Source organism: Delphinus delphis, chromosome X (assembly GCF_949987515.2).
Source record: "Delphinus delphis chromosome X, mDelDel1.2, whole genome shotgun sequence".
Classification (NCBI taxonomy): domain Eukaryota; kingdom Metazoa; phylum Chordata; class Mammalia; order Artiodactyla; family Delphinidae; genus Delphinus; species Delphinus delphis.
This window is the reverse complement of record NC_082704.1, coordinates 91150529-91169909: the sequence shown is the minus strand read 5'-3', so window position 1 is coordinate 91169909 and position 19381 is coordinate 91150529. Positions and strand designations below refer to the sequence as shown.

Here is a 19381-nt window from a genome sequence, read left to right as displayed (position 1 = left end):
TATGCAATTATTTCAGCAACAAAGATTTGTATGTGTATATTTTAAAAATTATATGTATAGCTATAAAACTTAATATCACTGAGCAAATTCAGCATCTCAATCTAGTCTAGTTTCTCCTGAAGAGTTATCAATAACCTCTATTTCCTATTACATTAGCAGTCCTATTTATATAACACTGAATCAGTACACATACATTCATATCACTCACTCAATTAAAGCCCTTCCTTGCAAGCACAGTAGCATTAAAAAAAATCTGCTCACTAAGGTAGAATTAAGTTAAAATTCATCAATTTAGGTGTACATTTTCATCACTCCACAAAAGTTCCTTTTTGTCCCTTTGCAGTCAATCTCTCCCCCCACCCCTACCCCTGGACAACAGGTTTTATTCCCACTGTACAAAGCAAATCCTGGTTATCAGTCAAGTTATAAGTAATAGTGAATCCTGTAATGAAAATTGTATTTTGGACTTAAGCATCTGTGCTATATCCAATTCAAGTTATGAAAACTTACACATGGTGATAAATGCTTTAGATTCTTTATGTATAGATTCTAGTGCAGATGCCTTAAAATTTATTAGTTAAAAGAAGTAAAAACTCTGCAAATGTATTCTGTCAGAGTACAGATACCATAATTCTAATGCCATTTTACTTGTTAAAACAATCTGTATTTCCAAATAGCAACATCACTGGGCACAAATTTGTCAAAGTACTTTAAATAACATTCTGCTGGTTGTTAAGTGCCCATTCATAATAAGGCCTTACAACTAAGGAAAAGCACTGCTTGATACCTCCAAGATGTTTTCATTCCCAAATGACACAATAGGTCTGCTGATTGGAAAAAAAAAAAAAAAAAAGGAGAGGGGTACTAAATCTGGAGAAACAAAAACAGTTACAAATGGGAAGTGTCTTACATTCCAATGGTTATTAACTTGTACATAGTGGGCAGCCTCTGAGATGGCCCCCAAGATCCCTGACTCCTGGTATTCACACCCTTATATAATCAATTCTTTCCCTGGAGTGTAGGCTGGACTTATTAACTCACTTGTAACAAGCACAAGAGGGCAGAAGTGATAGGATGTCACTTCTGAGATCAGGTTATAAGGACTGTGGCTTCTGTCTTGGGTGCTCTCTCTTACTTTTGCCCTCTCTCTTTGATCATCTGTGCCAGGGTAAGCAAGCTTCTAGGCTGTGAGCAGCCCTATGGAGAGGCCCAACAGTCCGTGAGGAACTGAAGCCTGTCAACCCCCATGTGAGTGAGCATGGAAGAGGATTCCCCCTACAGTTGGGCCTTCAAATGAGATCACAGCTCTGGATGACATCTTGACTGCAATGTCATGAGAGATCTTGAGCCAGAGGTACTCAGCTAAGCCATGCTCAGATTCCTGACCAATAGAAACTGCTAGATGATAAATGCTGTTTTGAGCTTATTCATTAGAGAGCAACAGATAAGTAACATACTGTGAGATTTTTATATTAAATTGGCTGCAATTTGAGCTACAAGTAATTAATGAAAGAAAGTGTGGCAATGAATTTAATTAGTAGCACCCAGATTTTCTATTTATCTTTGTCTCTTATATACTTTCCCCCCAGTAAGCACAATGTTGAGGTAAAGATTTATTCTATTATTTTAACTGAAATTATTATTGAGATAATTGGAGATTTATATGCAGTTGTAAGAAATAATACAGAGATCCCTGTATTATTTTCCTCACTGGTAACTTTTTACAAAACATAGTGTAATATCACAACCAGAATACTGACATTGATACAATCCACCCATCTCATTTAGATTGCCTTAGTTTTACTAATACTCATTTGTGTGTATGTAATTTCTTACATACTTTTTACTTTACTATTCTCACATACTCAAATTATATCCCTTTGTAATGAAAATCTAGCTATTACATTATTCTTTATAAATGTTCTTTCTGATGGTAGAAGTTAAGAGACATGAATCCAGGAGTTTATTTCACAGCTCCATGTCAATAAGCTAAAAATAGAGTCAGTAACAGAGTAAAAAAAAAACTGCTTATAGATTAAAGGAACGTTCACTTACCCTGAAAGTTTTCTTGAAAGCAAACTATAAAATAAATTGTTAGCCTTTCCCTGGAATTAATGTATTTGTGCTTGAAATTCAGATGTGAAATAATATTAAGTGCACTTAAAATTTTAACACTGCCTCTTTTTCCTCTTATGAAAGAAGTAAGAAGTTAGTATTATCTGTATAACAATGCTTCAGGAAATCAATATATCCAAGTTTTCATTGTATGGTCAAGCAGTGTTAAAATTCATAAATAAACATCTAAGCAGAAACAGCCAAGGAAAAAGTCAAGCTGATTATGAACCATGCAAAGCCAAACACTTTTGCATAAAAGATAAACCTTAGAGGAAAGCAAAGGGATACCTACTTTCTGCTGCTAGAAGTCCTAGGAGGAAGGCAGCATATGGACAAACAACAAACAGTATGATTTTAGAGCAAGCGGGTTATCAAGCCACAGTTGGGCCCAGTAGATGAGCCACAAGAAGCATGGTCTCTTAGCTGAGCCCAAAGTGAGCCCTTGTGTTCCATGAGAACATCCCCTGGGTTCTGATTCTGACTTCTTTGGTTTGAAAGACAAGAACAGAATATTTCCACTTTGTTAAGTAACAAAGCAACAATACACTGTTTATCTTAAGATTAAACCTAACAAATTCTAGAGAATGTATAATGGACTAATTTCAATAATCAAAATAGGAAAAAATATATTATATAAACATTATTTTACAATGTAAACAGCATACCTCAACATGTTAAACTCTTCTTTAGATGACAAACTGATTCATTTTAAATTATTTTTTCCACTGTTAATGAAAGGCTCTGTTAAATTATTTTTTAAAAATTAAAATTATGATTTTGAATAGAATTTGCGGGGAGGAAAATAGGATTGCCAGCTTTTAATTTTGTCAAGCAAGGTCATTAAGAAAAAAAATTTAACAAACTACCATTTACTATCATTTCACAGAAAGAATAGAAAAGGCATTATCTAAAGATGAAAAACAGTCCATCTCAAGAAAGGACAGTTGGCGACCTTATACTGTTCTCTCTCTAACTCCTCCTTCCCCACCCCCTCACCCCTGTCCTACAAGCACATGCTTTATGATCACTTTTTTCTTTTTGACATGGGCTTTCTGGAAGAACATTCAGCTAAAGATGAAAAGTGCTTTATGTTTTGTACTGTAAAACAAACCCATGCAAATTTGAACAGAAAGGCAGTGGAAAGGATAACATTGGGAACTTAAAATAAATGATGGAGAATTAAAGGGCTAGGATTAAACAGAGAAGAATTTAGGCTTAAAATTAATGAAAATATTAAAAATAAAAATGCATTGAAAAATGAAAATACTGATGTGTTAACTTATGTAAGTATAAAGCCCTTATATGAGTCTAGATAAAACATCATAGGCTTTCTGCAACTAACCATACAACCATTGCTGTTAGTTGCAGTAAAGGAAATTTGCAAAGACAGATATTTGATAAATAATGCTGACAATAATAGATAATGCCTTCCTTTAAATGGCCTAGTATTAAAAGTTAATTTTAGGAACATATGATAATTCCTGATAGCCATGTGAAATTTAGGAAAACATTAAAATTTTCTTCAAAAATTTCCTTTGTCTTTGACATCTGACTATATAAAAATTTCCTCTTCATTTAGGGTAGGTAATCAGACACTTACACTGCATAACAATTTTATCTTTTATTGATAGCAGCTGGACAGTGCCCTCAAAAATATTTTAGAGACATTTAGCACATCGAATGAAGATACAGACTGCTTGCAAGATCGTTAAGCTCCAGAAACTTAAAAAAAAAAAAAGGCATAGGGTGAGACTACAGGAAAGGGAAGCAATATATGCAAAATTGTGAACAACTAATTTGAGGGCTTGCAGGCTACCCACAAGACAGTGTGAGAAATTTCCTTTTTTAAAAAGTAAATACTGTAAAAAAAAAAATTAAATACTGTAATCAGAAACTATTTCAACCATATCGTTTAGAGATTGTACTAAAAAAAAACAGAAAAAAATTGGGCAATAAAAATGTATTTAATAGAAAATAAGCATAACTATAGACAATTCCTTTTCCTAAAAGAAAAATCCAGCTCTTCACAGAAAGGAATACTTAAGAGCTCATTAAAGTCTTGCTAAGCAGAGGTAAATATTAAGGGGCAACATTAAAGATTAGGTCTTTGAAGCTGTTGCAAGGCCCATCCTGCTCTCTTCCCATTTCTAAAGATGAAAATGGTATTAGAGATCTTGACCCAAAATCTCTAAATATATTCCAAGTATGTGACTATATCATGTAGCCACAGTATAACATAAAACTGTTACTAGATTCACTCCCCCTAGAAAGGGTTAACTGTAATCTGAGTTTGAGGAAGGAAGAAGGAGGTCTGAGCTAACAACAACAGAAAGCTACAAAATGGACTGGAAGAAAAAAAGACAGATGTGAAACAATAGGGAGTGGTGGGGAATATACCTATAACACAACTATGCCTTGCCTTTCCTGTGGGAAGGACTCTGGATAATTACCAAGTCAGCACAAGAGGAAAAGAGCAAGTCCTCCTCAGAGTCTCTTCTCGAAGATTCCCATTTATGAATGCTTTTGGAAATCACCTTCACTCAAAAGAGGAAGATTCACATCCCAACTGGTAAAGGTCAAAATAAGGAACTATATAGCTGCTGGAATGGGAAATTTGATCCTGTTATTTTGCACAAGGTATAAGCACATACCAATTGGTAAGAAACTCTCTGTGTGTATATGCGTATGTGAGCAGGTATGTGCACATACGTGTATAACAGAGGAAGGAAGAAGCATAAATACTGACAAATTGCTCATGGTTCCAACATGTAAGAAGCTTAGCAGATCCATTCTTCCTATATGGCTACCAGTGAAGGACACACAACTCATGCTTTAGGAAGGGCCCTGGGCCTTGATTCCAATGCTGATGCACCAATATTGAATGAGCCAGTCCGAGAGTACAAAAATCAAATCACTAGCGCAAAGTCAACCACATGACAAATACCGAGTAATTCTAGTGAAAGAAAGAAAAGTTGAGGCCAGAGGACATATGATATAGGAGTTAAGTAAATAAATACACAAATAAAAATTAAAAACTGTAACACATATACATGCATTTACATATACATATAAATGAGTCCTATGTATTTTTAGTAAATAATCCTTGAGAATACCTCACTGGTAAGATGGAAATCTAAGCATTTTATAAAGTAATTTTGTGAACATTAGTGGGTTTTTTCAGGAGTATCTATATACATTTCATCAAAATAGGCAATTCTTCTTCTATGCTCCTCTCCCTTGAATGCTTGTGTAGACTTGCTATAGACTTTATAAAAAGAGATGAACCTGTAAATTGTTTCTAGAGATAATTCACAAGACAGCTTTACATTGAAAGATTCAATTAAAAGCAGTGCTGTTCCAAAGTCTGATCTGCTACAGTTGACATGGGGAAATCTTACATCGGAAATTTTTGTTGAGGTAGAAGGTAATCACAAAGATTCAAAAAGACTGACTACAAATGTTGGATTGGATGAAGTACAGTGTTGGGTCTGGAGGGGAGAAAGGGGAAGAAGTATTTCCGAGATTAAAAAAAGTGAAATGTCAGTTTGGAGCAGTAGGGGAAAGCAATTTCGGTATTAAAATGAAAAGGAATCAGACACATGTGGATGGAATTTGGCTGCTGACAAACTTCCTTAGAATCCCATGGAGGATCTGACTAGATTCACAGAAAAAGTTTATTCATAATGGAAGAGAAAGTATGTAGACACTAAATGATTCACGCTGGTGAATGAATGAATGATTCAATTACCTGAGGAGGTAGGGTCTTCGGAGAAGTCTGGCAACTCTTCAGGGGGATCCCCATAGAATGAGTTGAATTTGTGACTTGAAACAGCTGCTAGTACTGCACCCTAAAGCAAAGAGATGAAAAAAAATATATATATATTTTAAAATTTTGTTTTTGTTTTTGGCCATGCTGCGTGGCTTGTGGGATCTTAGTTCCCTGACCAGGTATTGAACCCAGGCCCTTGGCAGTGAAAAGTGTGGAGTCCTAACCAATGGACCGCCAGGGAAGTCCTGAAAAATATATATTGATATTATTAAAAGAAATACAATAAACAACAAGGTCCTACTGTATAGCACAGGGAACTATATTCAATATCCTAAGATAAACTATAATGGAAAAGAATATAAAAAAAGAGAATGTATATATGTATAACTGAATCACTTTGCTGTACAGTAGAAATTAACACATTGTAAATCACCTATACTTCAATAAAAAATATTGATAAAAAGAAATACATAAATACAAAAAAGTTAATTACCAAATATTTATTTAAGAATTATTCAGAAGGTCAAATATATAGGAGACGATAGCTAGAAAAGAGGTGGTTTTAAATAATTTTGGATTCCTTTAGATAAATCACACACGCACATACCAGACTAACACTGTTGAGGATTGTAAAAGTATATGAAACCATTTACATCTTGAACTTAAACATATCCTAGACAATGAAATATTCTGCAGTCACTATAAAATGATGCTGCAGAAGAGTGTTTACTGAAATGATAAGGTGTTTGTGATGAATTACACAAAAAAAGGTTTTAAAAAATCTGTAGTAGTGTGATCTTATTTTTGAAAAAAAAGTTAATAAAGATATAAAAGACCGAATATATACCAAAATGTTAATAGTATTAATTATCCCTGGGTAGTAGGAATGTGAGTCATTTTTCTTTTTTTAAATCTTTTTTTCCTTTCTTTTTGATATTAATAATGACTATGTGTTACTCTTGTACAGTATTCTCACTCAGGCCACCCAGCAGAATCAACTACATGTTGACTCTTCTAAACTTCATGCATAGCCTCCCTTGATTCCTAGTTGAGAACCACTGTCATATTGAGTCCATGATATCCCTTAAGACTATTGGGTAGAAAAATGTTGGGAATTATTGTTTCAGTAACAATAAGAACAATAAAAGTTATTTTGTATGTGTTGAATCACGTGAGTGTTAGGTGTAGGTCAGAATATCCAGGTGTGTTCCTGGGCTCTGCCACTTTCCATCTGCATGACCTTACTTGATTTAATCATTTAACCTCTTGAGGTTTTCTCATTTGTAAACTGAGGATATTAAAACTGACATAGCTTACCTTACGTGATTGTCAAAAGTCGTAATGTTTATGAAAGTGCTTTGCAAATCATAAAGCATTTTGTAAGTGCAAATTATTACTAACCCTACTAATATGTAGCTAGAACCTGAGTAGAGCCTTTGCTGCTTTAGGGAGAATTGCTCACTTAGGTAGTCCAAGTATCGTATCACCCTAGTAGTCTAAGTGTAAAGCAGCTTAAGTCTAAATTTTAAATATTGAACTCTTGGATTTTTCTGAAAAGAAAGATCAAACTTTTGTGTATATAGGTATTTATTAAATATCATTAATAATCACAATAATAATAAAGTTAATAATTACTAATAATTCTAATAACATTATTAATGGAAACACATTTCTACAAGGTTCATTTTTTTGGGGGGTGGTTATGTTAGGGTTTCTTTCTACAAATATAAACTGAAAAAGAGCAAATATAAACAGAAAGGGAAGAGCAAAAAGTAGAGAAGTGATCTTGATGATACCATTCCAGGCAACTTTTTTAGATTTCCAATAGTCCAGGGTTAATGCATGAGAGGTTCTTATGCAGAATTTTATGGTCAGCTACCATGATGAAAAAAATAGTACTGAATGTTGAGTTCTTCTTTCTGTAGTAGAAGCTTATTTCACTTTACATATTACACATGTTCCCTAAAAGCTGGGTGAAAATGGAATTTTTATAGATCAAACAAAGTACATGTTTCCCATACACTGAAACTAAAATTTTAGAGATGCTTTATTTTTATTTCCAAATGAAGTTCAGCTGAGTTTCTTAATATGTTAGTTTTATGTTTCAAGGCCTGTTCTAGTTACCACTATAGTCAAAGATCTAGAAATACTTATACTGGGAAAGCACTATTTAAAAGAGCCCTGAGAGGTAAATTCTTTTGAAACAATAGTAGCAAGTTCCTAATTTATCTGTCTTATGGTTAGCAGTTTTGTTTATTTAGCTCTCTAAACTCAGTGACTGCATGTGGTTCAAAAATTCAATGCAAAGCTATTATGTAAAACAGCAAAATGGTTCCAGAACAGTTTATGGATTTATAGAATTTTATTGGAGTTGGAGAGTCAACCTTCAAGATGATTCATTCTAGGAGACTCATTTTGCAGATGAAGAAACTGAGGTCTAGAGAGGCTTAGTAACCTATTAAGGTTGCTGCCAACTTAGAGACAGAATCGAGAGTAGACAGAATGGAGGTCTTCTGACTACTCTCCCCAGTTCAAGGGTTTTTACTATACTAGGGGTCAAAAATATTTTCCTGTAAAAGGCCAGACAGTGAATATTTTAGGCTTGCAGGGCATATAGTCTCTGTTGTAACTATTCAACTCCGCCATTTAGCGTGAAAGCAGCTATAGACTATATGTACATGAATTTCCATCACTGTATTCCAATAAAACTTTATATATATAAATAGAAATATAGATGTATTAATTTGTGAAATCGTAAAGCTCTTATGTGAGTGCTTGGTCCCCAGATTGTAGTTTGCCAACCCCTCTACTACACTGTTGCTATTGAAGAGCCTGTGGATATAACAACATAAAACCAGATCTTATACAAGTCGTTCTTCAAACTTTCCAGTTTATTAAATCCTTCATAAAGAAGTTTTCTATCTACTTTAGTTTAGAAGATATACTTCAGTATATCTTACTTATACTTCAGTAAGTTTTGAGAGTAAAACATAACAATTTTGAGTTAAGAAGACCATTCACGGGCTTCCCTCGTGGCACAGTGGTTAAGAATCCGCCTGCCAATGGAGGGGACACAGGTTTGGTCCCCTGGCCTGGAAAGATCCCACTTGCCACGGGGCAGCTAAGCCCGTGCGCCACAACTACTGAGCCTGCACTCTAGAGCCCGTGCTCTGCAACAAGAGAAGCCATGACAATGAGAAGCCTGCGCATCGCAACGAAGAGTAGCCCCTGCTTGCCTCAACTAGAGAAAGCCCATGTGCAGCACCGAAGAACCAACACAGCCAAAGATAAAAACAAATAAATAAAAAAATATATTAAAAAAAAGACAGTAATTCACAATCTTATTACTAATATTAATGATGCAATTTTTTTTTTTTTTTTTTTTTTTTTTTTGCGGTACGCGGGCCTCTCACTGTTGTGGCCTCTCCCGTTGCAGAGCACAGGCTCTGGACGCGCAGGCTCACCGGCCATGGCTCACGGGCCCAGCCGCTCCGCGGCATGTGGGATCTTCCCGGACTGGGGCACGAACCCGTGTCCCCTGCATCGGCAGGCGGACTCTCAACCACTGCGCCACCAGGGAAGCCCAATGATACAATTTTCTACTAAGCAAATTAACCTAGAAAGGAGAAGGCAGATTTTAAATTCAAAGAAAAAGCGAACTACAAGTAATTAAGCTCAATCGTAATTGTAGCTAATACGTCAAACATCAAAATGGAACACTCCCCACTAGATGATTCTGTGTCTCATTTAAGGAAGTGGAAAACAAACAAAGAAAATGGTCAGCTCAGACTTCTGCTAAGTTAAGCTACTGTTCATGCACTTAGGGAAGCAACAAAGTTATTAAGTAAGGAACAGGAGAGTTGAACACAGATGAATTAGTGACTTGAAGACAGAGTCAAAAGCCAATACCCCCTTTCTGGTGCCCCCTAACTGAGCTCAGAAACAAGTACCATGAAATCTGATAGGCCCAAGGGCAGGGAGGTATATTTTTAAAAGTCTAAATACAAAACACACAAGTATGAGATATAGAAAACTGGCTTTGCACCCAAGTGGCAAGGTCACACAATCATTTTGTGATATACTGAGGGGGCAAAACGCATCACAGGGACATACAAATTCAAGTGTGACTTAAGAATTTGAGAGAGGATCATCTTACTAAGATTCAGAACACAACTCAAAACCGTAAAAAGGGTGGAGAATTTGGGGTGGTTGAGGCTGACCAAAAGGCTAGAAAATCATTTCGAGGCAGAAATGTTAAAGGATTTAGGTTGACTACATGTAAGAATTAGGTCCTAGATGATAATGAGGTAAGATCATTAATTAAATCAGAACTTCCCATCTCTCTCCATATAGCCACAACCAAAGTTATCATTCAGTTTAGTCAGCATAGCCTATGTGTATTTGATACTTAAGCATAATCTAAACAAAAGTCGAAAAGCTAGAGTTTCAAAATTAAGTCAGGGCATATGATTAAAGGAGGCTGTGCTATCTTCTCTGAAGAAGATTAAAAATGAGACTTGTTAGTGTAGTAGATATGGCTATATTTCAGAGCAATTGCATGGAACAGATCTCTTAGGAATCCTTTTCGGTCTGTGTAAAAGTATTTCGTAAAGATGGTCTTTTAATGTATATAATAACTTTCAAAAGCTACACTGTCTAACTTTGGGAGTAATAAACTCTATATTTCAGAATCAGCAACTAATAGAATTGCTTTATAAAATATAAGGTCAAACTCACGTCAATTATTATTTATGTAACTGTTCATACCAGAATAACCGTTTTCAGGTTTAGAATCAAAGGTGCCTTTTGGATACCAGATTTTTACTGCTCTGAGGAGCTGGAGCCTGCAACCTCTCTGCTAATTTACTGTTCTCTCCTGTAATTAGAGGACTCTGCGTAAGTGCTGGTTTTCATTAGGGCACAAAGGTCCTCGATAAATCTTTAAGGTAGCTCTTGATGAATTGATAGAAGGGGGAAGACTGACAAAAGGCAGCTAATTAAAGCTTCCTGGTTGACCTCTCAAAAGGTGCTGCTTAGGTGTAGCCTCACTCTTGCAGATAGCAGTGCCGTACAACAGAACTTTCCGTGATGACAGCAATGTTCTATACCTGTACTGCCCAATACTGTAGCCACCGGCCACATGTGGTACTGAGCACTTGAAATGTGGCTAGTGCAACCGAGAAATCAAATTTAAAATTTTATTTAATATTAATTAAAATTAAAAATTAAGTAGCCACATATGCCTACTGGCTATTGTATTGGATAGAGTACTGGAAAATGGAATTCCTAAACAAATTTTTTCTAGTTCTACAAACTGTAGGAACCCAAGAGACCGACTGGTAAGTCAGAGAAGTAATGCAGGCTATATTTTTGCAATTTGCAAAATCAATAAAGGAAAATTATAGAAGTTATCAGAAATCTCCCTCACTTTCTGTATATACAAGGAATAAATAGTTTTATCCTCTAAATCGAATTACACAGATTCAACTCACCCTTTCCTGAAGTGATTGCAATAAACTTACCCAAATACAGAATATTGCTTCTATTTGTACAGAATATCTTTGACATACTTCACTATAGGGAAATTTGCTTTCTAATTCATGAAGCAAAGGGAATGATTTCTAGAACAGATTTCCTGCTGAGCCTCTTCCCTAGATAGACAAGCTCAGACACCCACAGCCCCTTTCCACACCTCGCCCCCTTGCACAGTAACTCCTTCATATAAATGGCACCCAGAGTTAGAGTACAGGTATGCCTCCTTAAGAGACACATACCCACAGAGCACAGATTTTCCAGACAGTCTGGATCACACAGTCTGTCCCATGCATCCTAATATTCAGTCTGAGAAAATACAATCCTCATATCTAGTCCTGTACTCAGGACTATGTAGTTTATATAAGAAGTATTATTTCTAGAGGATGTAAACAAACTGAAGTATTAAAATTCTAGAGCTCGGTATGAAATAAAAGGAGGGGAAAAATTCAACATATGAAATGTCTGATAACCAAAATGGTGAAAAGAAATTTTCCATCATCATTCACACGTGTAAAATAAAATAATGAAAGAAAGAAAGGAAAATAAAAAGAAATGTGTGATAATTCAAATCACATGTAGGGTTCTATAAACTTTTAAAACCTACAGTTCGAAAGACAGTCTGAAAAATGATGTCAATGCTTTATACTTGTCCAAATAATTTTCTCATTAGGGATTTGTTGTGTCCTGTAGCTTGCTGAATAGGTTAAATGCCAAAATGAATGCATGAATATGGAAAGGAACAATTTCTGATTGCTGAGTACTGACAGTATTATAACCAATAATGAGTAACAGTCTTGAAATTTCAGTAGAGTAAAATGAATAATGTTTTATGTTCTGGCATAAAATAGTTTCACAAAACTTTCAGAATGAGAAAAAGGTTCAACTGCAAAAATAATAAGCTCACTACCAAAAATACATTAAAATTTATAAACAGGTATAAGCCTTTTGGAAGGTAAGTTACTCATAGAGATCAAAAATCTTAAATACATGTATACACTCTGATGCCAACAATTCCAGTAGCAAAGAACTTACCCTAAGGATATAATCAGAGGTGTACAAAGATTAGTGAAAATAGAGTCAATGCAATAGTATTTATGGTTGTGGAAAACTGGAAGCAATGTCCAAGTCCAACAGCTGGTTAATTAAATTATGATATGTACATTATGATGGAATTTTGTAGACCAATTACAAGTTTGTCCTTTAGAGTAATGACTCTCAATAAGGTAAACTTATCAGAATCACCCATGGGGCTTTTTCAATAAACGCATGCCCCTCCAACCTCCTGCATGCCTGGGGCTGAGGCGGGGAGGGATGGGTAGTGTCCTGGCTGAGCTGACTGGTGTGGTGAGCTACTGTTACTATGGGAATGTGTTATGCCCTTCAAGTGTGCCAAAGTGAAAGCCAGTATTTAAGAAGACTCTTTTGTCATATGGTATATTAAAAAAGTAGGTTATGTGGAATTCACATAACATAAAACTAACCTTCTTTTTTGTTTTTTTTTGTTTTGCGGTACGCGGGCCTCTCACTGCTGCGGCCTCTCCCGTTGTGGAGTACAGGCTCCGGACGCGCAGGCCCAGCGGCCATGGCTCATGGGCCCAGCCGCTGCGCGGCACGTGGGATCTTCCCGGACCGGGGCACGAACCCGCGTCCCCTGCATCGGCAGGAGGACTCTCAACCACTGCACCACCAGGGAAGCCCAAAACTAACCATTTTAAAGTGTACAATTCAGTGCTAATTAGTACATTCACAATGTTATGCGGCCACCACTTCTGTCTAGATCCAAAACATCCTCATCACAACCCAAAAAGTCCCTATACCCATTAAGCAGTCACTACCCAGTGCCTGGCAATCACCAGTTTGCTTTATGTCTCTATGGACTTACACACATAAATACCTATTCGAGATATTGCAAATAAATGGAACCATCCAATATGTGGCCGTTTATGTCTTTTACTGCATGTCAATATCCAATTGTCCCAGCACCATTTGTTGAAAACACTATTCCTTCCCCATAGAATTGCTTTGGCGTTTTGGTTGAAAATCAACTGACCATAAATATAAGAGTTTATTCCTGAACTCTTGATTCTCTTCACCAATCTACACGTCTAACCCTATACCATACCAGTACCACAGATACTATAGCTTTATAGTAAGTGTTGGAAAATATAAGTCCTCCAACTTTGTTCTTTTTCAACAGATTGTTTTGACTATTCTTGGTTCTCTGCATTTCCATGTAAATTTAGGATCAGTTTGTCAATTTCTGCTAAAACTTTGATAGGGATTGTGTTCAACCTACAGACCAATTTGGGAAGAATTGCCATCTTAACAATATTGAGTCTTCCAATCCACGAATATTAAATCTCTCTCCATTTATTTGGATCTTCTTTAATTTCTCTCAGCAATATTAGTTTACAAGTCTTAAAATTCTTTTGTTAAATTTATTCTTAAGTGTTTCATTCTTTTTGATGCTATTGTGAATGGAACTGTTTAATTTCATTTTAAGATTGTTCATTGCTCATATATAGAAATACAACTCAATTTTATATACTGATCTTGTATCTTGCAACCTTGCTGAACTTATTATTTCTAATAGATATCTGCAGATTCCTAAGGATTTTCTATATACAAGATCATGTCATCTGTAAACAAAGACAACTTTACTTTCTTTCCAATCTGGATGCCTTTTTAAAATTTTTTTTGGCCTGACCACTAGAGCCTCAGAATCTGTATTTTTAATAAGTTCCCAGGTGATGCTGATGGTCTGGGGATCACACTTGAGAGCCACTGCTCTGAAGAATGTATATCACAGGATGGATATGACACTAGAGGAAAGATACTAGAGTCACTAGAAGGGGAGTGACTATTACAATATATCACAGGTATAAGATCCTTTCTTTCTCGATACTGTGAAGGAAAATGATGATCAAAATGGTCAGAAAAGTCTAAGCATCATTACTTTGGAAGAAACACATAAATAGAGATTATTCAGTGACATTTTTGGTGTTCTGTAATTTTTTGAAAGTCTTTAAAAATCTCAAAAATGTAAAGGATGTTACTGGGGAAAAGCTAAAATGGTATGGAGCGTACATTTAGGAATTACAGTTGTTAATAAATAGAGACCAAATTAAAGGTATTAAATATTAAAATAACAATAAAACAATAACAATAAAATGTTAATAGAAAATAATATCTATGGAGCACGTATGACTGCTAGGTACTATTCTAACTGCTATATTAATTCATTAAATCCTTACAACCCTATGACTTAGCTATTATTATTATCCCCATTTTATAGACAAGGAAATTGAGGCACACAAAATTTAAATAACTCATTCAAGGTCACACAGCCAGAGTCAGAATTCATCTAAGGCGATGTAGCTCTAGAGGTCATTCTTTCCCATAACACTATACTCATTCACTTTCTTCTTGCCACTGACAATAAAAATTTCCTACCTCTGACTTAGTAATAAAATCAATTTTCTACTGCTCTGTGTGAACTTCAAAGGGAATCATAATAATTAGGGTGTTTCCCACCATTTGATGGAAGTAAAAACAGTGTCTAGGTAGAAGGATGGGTACCTAGCTGTTCATCTGTGAAAATAAATTGTGTGGTGGGCTCTGAAAGTCAGGGAAGTTGCAATCTCTGTTCTAGAAGCTCACAGAAATGGCAGAATGAGAATTAGTTTCTTGAGAAGAGTAGGTATAACAAGCTTTAACCAGGGTGGCTGAATACACAAAGGAATACAGCCTTACCAGAAGCTGAAAAAAAACAATCATGACCCTGCTGATGCTCCTAATTCTAGGTTGTTTGGCGGGTCTTAAATTTTAAAGAGGCTTGCAAAGGGATGTGGTAAATTCACATGACCCCTCTCTGCTGTGACAGCTTGCTCCTGTCCAAACGAATCTTAGTCACCACTTTGGCTATTTTAGGCCCAAGTCTGATTCAGTGGCTCTGGGAGAAATACAGCATGTGTTTCTTGTGAGGGGGCAAGCCTGAGCCCTAGAGTAAATGGCTTTTATTTGGGCAATGAAGGGTTCAATCCCAGACAGGGTCATGTCACACTGGCCAAAGCAACAATAGAGTTCAAAAGACTTTAGGGAAGAATTGAGAAAGAAGTATAATTAATAGCTTCTTTGGGAAAGAAATTAACTTCAAAAACGGCTAACCATTCACTTTGGATAAGATTTTTTTTTTCTTTTGTAGGCCATACTGGTTCAGGTGTATAGCAAAGCAAAAAACCAAAAGTCTTGGGAAACTTCTTTGGGCACCTTCTCAATAATGGCATGTCATTAATAATTATTGTTTTGCCGAGGATTTTTAAATAGAGAAGAGCCAGTTTGCACCCCTGACTGCAAAAACAACTAGGAAAAAGGCTTAACTGGGAATAATCATCACCAACAGTGACATGTTAGAATTTCCCTTACTCTACAGTTGCACTCTCCAATAGAACTTTTTGCAATGATGGAAATGTCCTATATCTGCTCTGTCCAATATGGCAGCCACTAGCCACATATGGTTGCTGAACACTTGGAATGTGCTAATGTGACTGAGGAACTGACCTTTTTTAAAAAAATTAATTAATTAATTAATTTATTTATTTTGGCTATGTTGGGTCTTTGTTGCTGTGTGTGGGCTTTCTCTAGTTGCGGTGAGCAGGGGCTACTCTTCGTTGCGGTGCACAGGCTTCTGCTTGCGGTGGCTTCTCGTTGTGGAGCATGGGCTCTAGGCACGTGGGCTTCAGTAGTTGTGGCATGCAGGCTAAGCAGTTGTGGCTTGCAGGCTAAGCAGTTGTGGCTTGCAGGGCTCAGCAGCTGTGGCTCGTGGGCTCAGCAGTTGTGGCTCGTGGGCCCTAGAGCGCAGGTTCAGTAGTTGTGGTGCCACAGGCTTAGCTGCTCTGCAGCATGTGGGATCTTCCCGGACCAGGGCTCAAACCCGTGTCCCCTGTGTTGGCAGGCAGATTCTCAACCACTGCACCACCAGGGAAGTCCCGGAACTGACCTTTTAATTTTAGTTAATTTAGATTTAAAACGCTGCATGTGGCTAGTGGCTAATATGTTGGCCAGTTCAGCTCCATATGATAATACTGTAGCCTACATAGTTTCCTGAAAATTCATATAAATGTCCTTATAAATCTAGAGTTGAATACAATCATTCACATATTTCAGAAGTCAAATAACAATGAATTAATAATATTATTGCAACTTATGACATATCTGAAAATACTTATGAAGAGAAGTTTTATAGTTGGCAGGAGTCACATGGCTAAGGAGGATTCATCTAATCAACCACTTAGAGGACAGAGCTAAGTTTTTTAATAGTAATTAAAGTAAGTCAAATATAAGTTAATTTTAAGACCATAATATAATAGTTTCCTCTGTTGGGGGGAGGAGGGAAATGCTGTCCCATAAGATTTTTGCCCAGTGCTGAAAGATTCCATTATTTTATTCTGGGTCTTTTTCAAAAACCTCAAAAACCTTTTAAAGTCAAATGGGCCCTCCATATGAAGTAAATACTGTGTTTTGTTTGTTTGCTTGTTTGTTTTTGGTGGGGTGGAGGATAGGGAGCATGGTAAACGGGAGAAAGGTACTCTAGGAAGAATAAAGAAAAAGTGAGAAAAGTGATTTGAAAATATTTTCTGGTAGACCACGGTAGTAGGGATTTTGACTGCTTTGTGATGGCTGTTCAACCCTAGTTCCAATTCTAATTTGGTATTATTCCCATTGAACTAAACTCACATTTTCTGACAAAATATTTAAGTTTGAGAAAGCATGGCCTAGATTAAAATTCAACAATAATGGATAATAATAGCAAATTACTATTTTTAAAGTAATTATATCTCTGCTATGAATTTTAGAGATAACATAAATCTAAAATGTGATTAATCTTCCATTTATTATTACTTATTGTTTGGATTTGTACTTAGATATTACCTTAAATGACTTAAAAAACCAAAATCTTATTGAAATAATGGTAACTTTTGGAAGTAAGAATTTAGCTGTAAGAAAGCAACAGCCAATACCAGGATAATATTTATGGGCACTGAAACAGAATAAAAACATTATCATCAACTGCCTCTATCTGGCTTTTTGATGATTTCTTTAATTTACCTTTAGTTTCCTCCTTGCATTAAATTTCCTCAGTTGTTCTACTGTTTCTGGAAGATGAATCTTGTAGGCATAACGATCCCGCTCCTATAAAAGATGAAAGATAATGAACACACATAACTGTTTAAAAGAGTGAAGGAGCTTAATCTAAATAAACAGTAAGCCCAAACTGGATATGAAGGTCAAAACTGATAGTAAAATATTATTTCATTTTCAGCAATAACAAAGGGCTAAAATAATGGTCCATGTAATTTTCAGATATATGGCTATGTGGCTAAAACAATTAATCATAATTACTAGGAAGGTATGAAGTTACCTTTGATACAATCTTGTCAGGTAAAATGAGCCTTTAAAAAATTAACTCCACAACTAACTCAGCATTCTGAGTTGTCAGGAATAACTGGATTTAAAAAAAAGTCACAGTGGGCTTCCCTGGTGGCGCAGTGGTTGAGAGTCCGCCTGCCGATGCAGGGGACACGGGTTCGTGCCCCGGGTCCGGGAAGATCCCACATGCCGCAAAGTCACAGTATCTTCAAACTAGGACAAACTTTTCAAGGCCATCTAATTCAACCACTTCCCAGTGTGGGATCCCCTGCAATCCCTGATGGATGATCATTCTGTTTGACCTCATACAACAGATTACTTTATGGCAGCCCACTACAATTTTAAGAAAGTGAAAAAATTCTTACTCAGCCTAGTCCCACATCTGGCTTGTATGGACTAGCTCTTCTCCTTGGGGATCATAGAGCAAACATACTACCTCTTCCATATAATACCCCTTTAGTAGTTAAGAGGGGGATCATGCTTCCACTAAATCTATTCCTCTCTGTGATAACATCTCCAGTTGCCCCAACTTCTCGTGTATATTTCAATCTGCATTTCATTCTCCTTGTCTCCCTCTTTGATTCTAGTCTAATTTGTCAGTGTATCTGGAAGATTTTATGCTACAAGTATTTATTTTAGAAATATTTCTTGAGTGCCTACTATATGCCAGGCATTGTTCTATAATCTTGGGATTAACAAGTAAACAAACCCAGCAAAGATTCTGGCCCTCATGTAGCTCATATTTCAGTGGGAGAAGATAAGAAAATACAAAAAAAAGGTAAATTATAGAGTATGTTAAGAGTGCTATGGAATAAAGCAAAAAGTAAGGCAGGGTAAAGGTACATTGCAATTTAAAATAGGATGGTCAAAGTAGGCTCAACTGAGAAAGTGATATCCAAAAGAGGTGAGAGAGTGGGTCTAGGCAGATGGAACAACTAATGCAAAGGCCTTTCAAAGGAGAGAGTGTACCCGAAATTTTCAATCAATAGCAAGGAGACCCGTGTGTGGAGTAAACAGTAGATCAGATTAGAGAAGTGGCAAGGCTGGTGGAGGGCATAAAGGGCCTTTGGCTTTTATTCTGAGTGGGAGATGGAGCAACTGGGGGGTTTTTGAGCTGGAGTGACGTGATCTGACAAGTTTAGAGGAACACTCTGGTTGTTGTGTTGAGAATAGATTGGAAGGGGGCGAGAGTTTAAAAAAAAAAGGCAGGGAGACCAGTTAGGAGGTTATTGTAGTAATCCAGGGGAGAGATGATGGTAGATGAAACCAGATGGAAACAATAAAAAGGGTGAAAGGGAGATAGACTCTGAATGTAATTTGTTTTGTTTTCCCGAAAAAGTTTTACTGAGGTATAATTAGCATACAATTAACTGCACATGTACGATGGGATAAGTTTCGACATACGTATATAAACATAAAACCATCACCACAATCATAACGAACATATCCATCACTCTCAAAAGCTTCCTTGTGTCTCTGTCGTCCCCTTTCCCATCCCCAGGCAATCACTGATCTACTCTCCCGTTACCTGAG

General features: G+C 36.4%; 1 protein-coding gene across 10 annotated transcripts in view; it reads right to left on the bottom strand.

Moving 5' to 3' along the window:
* Positions 1–19381, bottom strand: part of CASK (calcium/calmodulin dependent serine protein kinase) — a 387139-nt gene that overhangs the window by 98617 nt on the left and 269141 nt on the right. For all 10 annotated transcript variants that reach the window (XM_060002631.1, XM_060002636.1, XM_060002633.1 and 7 more), the window contains exons 9-10: positions 17528–17611; positions 5864–5963 (exon numbers count right to left, since the gene is read on the bottom strand). In XM_060002631.1, coding sequence (XP_059858614.1) covers positions 5864–5963; positions 17528–17611 — 184 coding nt within the window. The remainder of the gene's footprint in view (positions 1–5863; positions 5964–17527; positions 17612–19381) is intronic.